The 10613-nt window shown below is 47.0% G+C and overlaps 1 protein-coding gene across 2 annotated transcripts in view; it reads left to right on the top strand.

Annotated features, from left to right (window-relative positions):
• Positions 1–1678: 1678 nt before the first annotated feature.
• The window catches only part of CLDN18 (claudin 18), a 14254-nt gene continuing 5319 nt past the window's right edge, over positions 1679–10613 (top strand). Inside the window, exon 1 of one of the 2 annotated variants that reach the window (XM_008942983.1) lies at positions 1679–1898. In XM_008942983.1, the coding sequence (XP_008941231.1) occupies positions 1679–1898 (220 nt within the window). Of the gene's footprint in view, positions 1899–9075; positions 9296–10613 lie in introns of those variants that run through there. The other variant, XM_008942982.1, reaches the window with a different exon arrangement.

Here is a 10613-nt window from a genome sequence, read left to right as displayed (position 1 = left end):
CCAAAGGTAATTACAGCCACGACATGCAGCAGGGGAGGTGTGTCACCATCATCTGGGTATCAACGTGTCCAGAAAAGGATCTGGGAGGTAGAGTGAATTGTGAAAGCGTGCATGAATCACCAGTGCTGGTCTTTTGGGGGAAACAAGGAAAATGAGTTAACATTCTATTGAAACCAGAGGGCTGTTGGTGGTACCTGGAGTTGTCCTTCCCCTGTTTGATGTTTACTTGACTTTTTTCATGAACAACGTGTAACAAACTTCAGCATGAGGTGTAAAATTCTCAGAATTGTTTTTTGACACTCCAGGATAAATTGAGTGAAAATTTTCCTCATGGATGCTTTCTGATGGCAGGTCAGAGATTTATGAGGAGTTGCTCTTCTTTTGGGTGGTGGAAATGGACTGGATGGCTTTCCAAGGTCCCTTCCAGCTTGCTTGCTTCTCTCAAAAAGATGTAGAAACAAAATAATCTCTAGGATCCAATCATGTTCTCACAACAGGTTGAATCTTCAGAAGAAGCTTTACAGGGAAGTCCCTCTACACACATCTGGGAGAGACTCAGTGGTCCTCAAGCAAGGATGAATGTAGCCAGATGACAGTGGCCCACTTCTTCATGGTCCCCAATGACCTTCTGCTTCAACCATCTAAATCTTACCACACTGGGCTCTGCTTCTTCTGAAGGTGTCTTCCTGAACCCTCCACGTGTCACGTGTGAGCCTGGCACCATTGAAACAGAGCTCACCACCTCCTCCCTCCTGTGAAGAGCAACAGGATGGAACCTGTGGAAAACTGGGCTAGAAAGGAATTGGTGAGGGATGTAGCAGAAAGGGGGGAAAAAACATTACCCAGCAAAGTGATTTTCTGTGATAGGTCAGGTCTCTTAGGTGCTTTTGTCTCATAGTAATAATAGCACCATGTCTCCCTTGCCCTCATTCTTTGTCTCTCTAAACAAGCCCAAATTAATACCTGGATGAGGGGGATAAAACAACTGCAAATGAGAAATTTGCCACTAGTATTTTTTTGCCTTGGTTTGCCTGCTGGACTTGGTCCTCTCAAAGCAAACAGCAGGTTCACACCATTCACTCCTCAGTGACTGCTTTCTTGTCGGTGGGCTCCCAGCCTGACCAAGGCCCCTTGGGCTATTAGTGCCCTCTCCTTTGCTATACCCTTTAATACACCATCCTTTGTTGAAGCATTTTGGATGAGCAACCATCACCAGCTAGAGGGGTTAAACTAATGCCTCACCACTTGGCTCAAAACCATCACCCCTACCAGGGCAGGATTAAGTTCTTCATAATTTTTTTGATTTAACTATGTTGGAGCTCGTTCTCCTGGTTCCTTCTGCAGAAACTTCCCCTTGGCTGTTCCAGAGGGACCTGCTGGTCTCCATCTGCCCTGTGCTGGCTGCACCTCTGCCTGGAGGGAGAAGGTAAACAAAAAATGAGGCGTTCACACCGCACGTAACAAACGGCTCTTGGTACCGAGCGAGGGAAATTATCTCACCCCAAACAGATAAAGGCAAGGGGTAGGTTTGCGTGGTGAGGACCAGACCTCTCCCCACACCCCGCCTGTGACGTAGGCTCTGTGCCTCCACCTAAAAAGTCCCTCCTGGCCTGGCTGCCTGCCCCAGATCCAACTCGTTGGAGGTTGGTACGTGGCGAGGACCCGAGCTCCTGGCGCCATGTCCGTGACGGTTTGCCAGTCCATGGGCTTCGTGGTGTCTGCTTTAGGGATTGGAGGCATCATCGCAGCGACCTGCATGGACCAGTGGAGCACCCAAGATCTCTACAACAACCCGGTGACGGCGGTGTTCAACTACCAGGGCCTCTGGAGGACATGTGTCCGGGAGAGCTCCGGCTTCACGGAATGCCGTGGCTACTTCACCATCCTCGGGCTGCCAGGTAGGGTTTGGGTAGGTGGCAGGGGAGGGCAGAGCCACGGGCCATGTGGCTGGAGATGTGGAGGAGTGGTGGCCACGGGGGGATTTTTTTGGCGCACCCAAATTTTAGCCAAAAGGGGCTTCAGGTGTTCGCCTTGTTTGGAGGACAGCTTTTTTGGGGGCATCTCGACTTGAACCCCACCTCCGTGGCCAAGCTGAGGTTTATCCAAAGCTGTGACAAATGATTCTGCATCAGGTTCTTGAGGTGTTGTTCAGTGGCTGCTCCGTGGGGTGAATTGTGCCATGGGTGGCTTGGGTCTACGCTCCTATCCCAGCTGCGTGGCTGTGAGTGGCTTCCCACCAGAAACCACTAATATTCTTGGCATCAGAGAAGATTCTTCTCTAAGAGGATATGTCACAGTTCAGCTCACTGCATTTCTGTACAGGCTAACACCACCAGGCTGGATTTCTCCCTAATTCTCCTTTGGTTCCAGTTTTTTCTTTCACGGGTATCATTCCTGTCCTGCTTGTGCCCAGAGTATCTAGGGGTGCAAACAATTAGGTTACAACAGGATTATCTGGGTTTTCTTCTTGCCTTAATACAGTGAGAAAAAAGGCACTTAGACTATTATATCCATCTTGCCTCTGTGCTTTGACACAGCAAGAATGGAGGGAAGAAGCCAATTCTATCAGCGAATCACTGCAGAACTTGTGCAAAATGGCCCTTCCCAAACACTCAGAAACAAGCATTGCTCACAGAAATTGCTTCCTTCACAAGCAGCCCACCTCTGTGCAACTCAGACCAGTATAACCCAATTCAGCTGTGGCCTCAGATGCCAGTGGGAGAGGTTTTTCACCTCCTGAGTTGTAGTGGGGATGAGTGGACAAAGGATGACATCCAAAGAAGGATGTTTGAGCAGAACTCGTATTCACACAAAACTTGGCTCCAGCAAGTTGCTTATAGTAAAAAAAATTCAAGTTGCCATATGAGGAACAAATAGAGGTGTAAAGAGCAAATCCTCCCCACCTACACTTCTAATACACTGCACAACTTCAGCTCTAAAAGCTTAAAATTACAGAAAATGGAACTCTACAGAAGAAGCAATTAAACTTTTCGAGCGTTCAGCTCTGGGAACTACTTTGATCTTGGAAGAAACCAGAAGACTTGAGATTTGGAGGTTTTTTTGTTCTTGCAAAATACCTCCCTTGCTAACCTTTTTACAATTCCAAAGCTTCCAGACTGGTGTCTGGAGGGTGGGTGTTGATTTCCTAAAATGAAAATACACAGTAGTGTTGGTGGGGATGGATTTCCTTCAGTTAGCAGAAGGGTTGTGGGAAACTGGTCTGTCCTTCCTCAGCTATATCCAGCAAGCTCTGTGACTCCCTTCCAGTTGGGGACAGAAATGAGCATCCTATCCTAAATATAAATAACTATTTGGAACAAGGTTCTCAATTGAACCAGCCTCCTTAGAGCAGAATTACCATGTGTGTTTGTTGGGTTTATTGCATTCACTTACAAAAAGGGATTTAAAAAAGCCAAAAAGCCCCCATAATAAAGCACAACCCTTAAAAAATAAAGGTGGGTGGGACTCTGAACCCCCCAAAGTTGCTCTCCTCATCCTCAGTGGTGTTGAGGGGTTGGTGTTTTCCCCGTGGTGTGTAGATAGATGAATATTCCTGTGCTTCAGTCCTGATGAGGTGCCTTTTTTTTTGGTGCTATCAGCACTGCCCTACAAAGTGAGGTGGATTTTATTTTCATTTCTTTTTAATGAACAGTGCTTCCTCTCCTGGAGTCTCTCCTTTGCTTCCCCTGTCCCTCCTCACCCTGTTTTCTCCTCCTGTTATATATTGTCTGACACATCCAGTCTCTAGAGAAGCTGGTGCAAAAACAACTTATAGATTGGCCCCGTCTCCTGAATTCACCTGAGACATTTTTTTTCCCCACCTGCCACCAGCAAAGGGCGACTGAACCTCAACCAGAGTGGGGGGAAAAACGATGCTAAAACTCTAATTATTAATTTGCTAAGCTATCGTTGAAGCAGCTCATCCCAGTGTTTATTTTAACCTTGATTTCCATTCCAGCCCCCGTGCTCACCACACCACAGTTAATGGTTTGTCAGCAGTTCCATTATAAACCCCTATTTATTATTCTGACAATGGCAATTTGTATTGGGAACAATAGTGCCTGGGTGAATAAAAATAATAGGACTCTAGCAAAGCAACGAGGTGACCTGAGCACATCAGTGAAGTTTTGCCTTCCAAGGATTTTTTTTTTTTCCCCCCTCAATCCCTCACTCCCAGAGCAAAGATTAAACTTGTCTTGCCCATCATCTGTCTTCAATTTAGCTGGGAATTTTAATTTCAAATAGACTGAGGAAAAATCAAGGTAATAGATGAAAATGGGAAATAACACAGGTAGTTTATGGCTCTCACCCTCACTGCTCAGCTATAAACAGTCAGTCCCTGGTGAAATATGTCACTTGAGAACTAAGCCTGTTTGTTCTGATTTGGTTTTCTCTTATTATATTTTTTTTTTTGCTGCTTGCTTTGGGGTGTGGGCAGAGCTGACTGAAATTGTCTGGAGGACACGATCTGAACTTGAAAACACCAATAACAGACAAATAGCAATAGCTGAGCTCTACAGCAAGGCTGGGAGTTTCACCTCATGTGGAAGCCACAAGGCACTTTCTGCTCAAAGGAGCCTTTTTAGGTACTCTAGAAGATTTTTGAAGTGCAGTAACATGGGCAGTAATTTTATAGACTTCTTCAGCTAGGCTAGATTCGTGAAAGACTATTTTCTTCCCAAGCCAAAACCCCTTTTGACCCTTTCAGAGAACCTGAGGCATCTCTCTGCTGTGCAACAAAAAGCTGGTGACTTGAAAAATAAGAATATATTTCATTTTCCAACAGAAGACTTTGAAAGTCTGAGTGCCCCCCATTAAACTTCTCCAACTAGTAAAAGGGTCAGAGTAAAACCAACCCGTGGGAACATCATCATGACTCTCCAGACTTCTTCATAAAACAACTCTTGCTCTAGAAATTTTGGAGACAGGGAAGCCCACGGGCCAAGGAAACAGCATCTCTGCCTCCTGGAACTGTTTCATGCCCAAAGTTTGTAAGGGTGGGGACTGTTAAGTGCCATGTCATGATCTTCCACTGGTGATGGCCACGGCAAAGTCTCTTCCAAGCTCAAGCCCTTCAAAGCAGCCAGTTCAGCTCCAAATTTTGAAATGTCTGCAGGCAACTGTTGTATCCTCCTTAAGAGACTCTTGAGACCAAGTGAGAAAGGTGTAGGTGGCCCAGGTGGGCTGGAGACTTGATATGAGCTACTAAAGACATGTGTGAGGCTGTGGTGGGTTTGCACTCACAGCAGGAGCCAAAGGAGGTGTGAGGATGGGGAAAGAACTAATGTGAGACTCTTAGAGAGGACTCAGGTACCCTGATGACACTTGTGACACTCAGGGTGAGGAGAGGTGGCAGAGGAGCCAACAGAGGATGTCAGGAAGCCAGATACACAAATCCTATCCTTGCTACTGTCTTGTGCCTTTGCAACATGAAAGGACAAGAGGCATGAAAATAAATCCTAAAGGATCTGGGCTGAAGGTCAGAAGAAGAGGAAGGGAACAAGCAAGAGTCTGTGGAGATGTGGGGCTGAGCTACAGCTCATAGGCATTTAGGGAAGGATGCCACATCCTGCAGCCCAGCTTTGCTGCGTGACCTTGAAGGCCCTTTGGACCACTTGAAGACCAATGGGGTAGAGTGGGTCTGAGCTGGGACAGCAGCTTTCCATGACCACGTTTCCTCATGGAGCATCATAAAAAAACCAACGAGCCCATCTCATACCCTGGACCACACGCTCCTGGAGGCTGTGGCCATCACAGCAGGGGAGGCACCGAAAGAGAAGGGTGGGTTTGCTTTGTTTCAGTCTGGACAAGCTGGAATCGACTGGCAGGGTGTGAGTTATATTTGCAAATTTTAAAGTAAACATGAGCTGTAGGAGATTTTTTGTGGGAGAGGCAGCGATAACATTCAGAGAGCTGCAATGGGCCCAGTGAACGGTTTTGAGATAATACAGAGTCCACACCTGGGTAGATAAAGCAAGTATGAGCTGAAATAAAGGTGGCAGAGGGGAGTGGTCACAAAGCACCCTTCTTTTTTTTCCCAGTTTGGGTATGCTGCTGGATATGTCCCAAGAGCCCTGTTCTCTGCTCCTTGGTGAGGAAGAGCTCCCTACCTACTGTTTTCCTTCCTTAGATGCTGCTTAGCATCACCACGTGGTGTGGCAAAGCCCTCTTGCCCAAATATTCAACCACCTTGCTGGAGACTGAGCTGTAGTTCAGATGTAACTGCTGAGGGATCTTCTGTGGGGGGCTGGGTGGTGGGAAAATGAGGTTGATGAGTTTTTTTTTCAAAGGGAAATATGTTTTTCCCTACCACGAGTAGCTTGGAAACAACCATTAAAAATAAGCTTAAAATAAGAACATTTCAGAAAGGCAGAGAAAATGGGCTAGGGGGAGGGTTGAGATGGAAACAAGTTTGTGGTATTATTTTTCTCCAGAGCTTTTCTTCAACCAGTTATGATGGAAGGTAGTTGTGGGAGCTTTGAGTTCCCAAATGTCAAGCAGCTACTGCTGGGATGGCTGGATAGCATCTCAGGCAATATTCTTAGGGATGAGCAAATAGAAACACCCTTCCAAAACACAAAGATCCTTCAAAGATGATAACACCTGGAGTATTGAGCATGGTTGGGTGTTTGCCTCTTAGTTGAGGACTGTAGCATGACCCTCAGCCTCAACCCTTCATTTTTGAGGGGAGCATGCACGAGGTTTCAGGGGGAGTGATGCAACCTTGTGTTGGTTTATCCCTCTTCAGAGACATGATTCAATCTGGCCCTCAAGATCTGGATGACCTGAGCTTTCTTGCATACCTGGAGATTGTTGATGGTGGGTTTTGATGGCTCCACCATCGCTCTGGGCTTCAATGCCCCTGAGTAAGAAGGATGATGAGAAGCATCAACCCTGGGCTGAGGGTTATGAAATGGTGGAGAGGAAGAGAAGAAGAGAAGGTCCCTATGGCCTTGAAGAGCTGCTCCAGCTGCACCCAGCTGAAACTAGCAGAAAGGGTTTGAGGAAGGAGTGGTGGCTCCCCTCCTGGCAAAGCAAACAGACAGGCATGGGCACATGGGAGGCCTCCACTGCTAGTTGTGCCACCACCCAGATGTCCAATTTATCAGAAAAAAAACATCATTTAAAAAGTGGTAGAGGTTTTTTGAATTTAAAAAAACCTGGAAAAAAGATGTTTGCCCTTTATGTTCTACCCCAATTCTTCTTCCACTTCTGGCTGTGGGACAGTGAAGGGTGGGTCAAAGAGTTGGCTGCATGACTTGTTTTAGCACTTATTGTTCTCCTGGCTTCTAGGTCCCTTGTTGTCACCTCCAGTCTTGATCTACCACAAAGCATTATCCAAGATGAGAAATGGATTCTCCCTCACTGGGGATGAGCAGCTCTTACCACCTCTGGTTCTTGAGGGCTCACTTCTATGTTCCTTGTTCATGCTGTTATTTTTGTTGGCAACTTCAGACCTTTAGAGAGGTTGGAGTTGGCTCTTCCTCTGGTATAAACTTGCCAAAGTGTGTGAAAATGACTCAGTTTGAATAATATTGCTGGAAGTGAAGGTCTCTTGTGCCCCAGAAGGGTTTTGGTGGCTGTGATTTGTGGCCGCTAGACAAGTGAATTATGCTCTGGCTGCTACAACAGAGTCCAGTGCAAAAACTTCTCTGTCTGCTGCCCACCAGCTTGCTGCACAAAAAGCAAGAGAAGTGTCCTGGGTGGTCATTCTCCAGAAGGCAGACCCATAGCCAACGTGTAGTCACTGCTTTGTAACTCATCCACCTACAGAAATCAGCTTCTCCTCTCTTCCTGGTGTCTTTCACACGTGGCTTCCCAACTGGGTGATGGGATGGGTGGCATCAGGACTGGTTAAATTTGTTTCTAGGTCAGGGCTAGAGGAAATCAGTTGGAGCAGGGTATTAGATAAGAATGGATGAGCATGAGGCAGAAGGTCCTTGTAGCTCACCACGCTCTGTTGGCAGAATGGGGCAGTGAATTTATACTGTTCCTCCAAGCCCACCACTTCTCTACTATGAAAGAGAAAATAAATGTCCTAATTTTATATCCCTTACCCCTTTATCCAGCACCATCCTCCTCCCCCAAGCCAATACAGAAAAGCACCTGTAAAAAGGCCCTTTCCAAATGGTCCCAGCACCCTCCCTCTCCTTCTCTCCACCTGGCTTTCAGTGGGGCCACGTGATGGGGATGCAGGAAGGAGGAGAACAGGGTTGCAAGAGCTTCGTGGGGTCAGTTTGGGGCATTTGGGTCAGCGCCCTGGGTTGTGCCATGGTCAGCATCCAGTGATGCTCAAAGTGACCAAAAGGAGCAGCTGTGTCCCTGTTTGTTCCCTGAGTTGAGCTGGTGGCCCCACATCCTGCTCACCGTTAGCATCCCTGTCTATCACTGTGCCTCTTCTGTGGACACCTACATAGGTGGCTGGTCAGTGCCCTGGGTTGTGCCATGGTTAGCATCCAGTGATGCTCAAAGTGACCAAAAGGAGCAGCCGTGTCCCTGTTTGTTCCCTGGGTTGAGATGGTGGCCCCACATCCTGATCACCGTTAGCATGTGCCTCTTCTGTGGACACCTACGTAGGTGGCTGAGTGTTCAGATGTCCCCTCTCTTGGTCTGATGGCAGATCTACTCCTCCTTTGCATAAACAGAGAGTCAGGGAGGTGATGACCTGGGCTGGGTGCTGAGTTCACTTGGGAACACTTGGGAACATGGTCCTTCACTCAGCCCAGGCATGAAGGAGAAGCCTGGTGGGACAGCAAAGGGTTTCGATGGGGGGATGGAACGTGTTCCAAGTGGGTTGCCCAACACTAGACGGAGTGTAGCTGCTTAGCTGGGAAAGGACAAGCACTTTTAAAGGACAAAAGCTCATATCTCTACCCCTGCCAGCACAAACGTACCCAGCAAGAGTGAAACTGGACTATCTTGCAAAAACACTTTGAGCAAACACGCCGCTGAATGGAAAGCATCTGATAAGAGCTGCTGAACTCCTTGTGGCTCAGTCAAGAGAACTTCGGTGCTCCCATTAGCTCTGTGGCTTCATCCAGGGCCGTCTCACCTCCTCTCTCCAGGGGACAAACCATGTCCACGACCATCTGCCAGGTGATGGGGTTCATCGTTTCGTCCTTGGGTGTCGCGGGGTGTATCGTGTCCACTGCCATGGACACGTGGAGCACTCAGGACTTGTATGACAACCCGGTCACCGCCGTCTTCCAATATCAGGGGCTGTGGAGGAGCTGCGTGAGGCAGAGCTCTGGCTTTACAGAGTGTCGACCTTATTTCACCATTCTTGGGCTGCCAGGTAGGGGCTGAAGATATTTAGGTTTTACTCAGCGGCTCTTCCGCACCTCTGAGCTGTTTTCATCCAAAAGCAGGGGCAGATATCTTAAAGCCCTTTGTGAGGAATAAAAGTTTCAGGCTGCTCAAGGGATGAGGAGATAAAGAGGTGTAGATTTGTTACCAAAATGATGCTTTTACTCAGTGGAGGTTATAAACTGGAGCGTGGGTGGGTGGTGTCTGGATGAGCATCCATACATCAGCACAGCTATGTTGATGGGAAACAAGGGAGTACCTTTAAACCCACAGATATTATGTCCCTTTGAATTGAAACACAAGGAAAACAGCTTGCTTGTAATTTTTACATTGTTGTCAGACTAATGGTTTTTACAGAAAACAACTCTTTAATTTTTTCTTGTCAAAGCAAAACGTGGATTTGAAGAAATCTGTGAGCAGCGTGTGTAGGATGGGTGAGAAGGGCAAAGGTGTGCACAGTCCCATCAAGTTACCTTCTAGTGGGTACAGAAACAGATTGCAGAGGGGTATTCGTGTCTCATTTCTTTGCTTGCTTTACAAAAAGAGCTGATTTTCTCCCCCCCCACTGCCTGCAAAGGTTTTCCAGTGTTCCTGAGCTAGCTGGCCCCCTGGGAGGGGAGCAGCCAGCTCAGCTCACTGTGCCTCCCTGGGACCTGTTGTGCCTGGGACCTGCCAGCTAGCAATAAATACAGCCCTGATTATAAAGTGTTTTTTAGAGTAATTAGTGTTTTTCACTCATTGCAACTAGCTACAAGCAGGTCCTACTGTCCATGGGAATCTGTTGGTTGGTGTGGATGAGAGGATGATGTGGATGCTCAGCCCTGTATCCTCAGGGGTGCTGCTGTGAGACAGGAGGGTGAGGTTGGTTGAAGACCAGAGGGTTGGCTGTGGGGTTTCTTTTTGAGAAAAGCTCATGACTACCCCAAGGGGTGCAATGGAAATGAGTTTCTCTGGACCTAGCTTCAGGTTAGGGCTACTTCTTTTTCACTTGGGAAAGCAAACCTGATGTTTGGAGTGGCTTATCCTATGGAGCCATGGGTTTTAAAGAATAAAAAAGCTGTATTTATTAAACTATATTATTCTATATATTATATTATAAGCTATATTATACAAATGTGGGGCTATTTATCCATATTCTTATAATGCTGCATGTAGGAGATGGTGCTTTCAAAGAGCAGTGGTAACCAACATTTTGATGACAATTTATCATAATCAAGATATTACTTTTGGAGTTATTTTTGTGTCCTATAACAAGAAGAAAACATGGACTAGAGTCACAGGCATTTTCTGTTGTGTCTTAGAGACAC

Source organism: Merops nubicus, unplaced genomic scaffold (assembly GCF_000691845.1).
Source record: "Merops nubicus isolate BGI_N331 unplaced genomic scaffold, ASM69184v1 scaffold10956, whole genome shotgun sequence".
Classification (NCBI taxonomy): Eukaryota; Metazoa; Chordata; class Aves; order Coraciiformes; family Meropidae; genus Merops; species Merops nubicus.
Note: the sequence above shows the minus strand (reverse complement) of the source record. Positions and strands in the feature narration are given on the sequence as shown.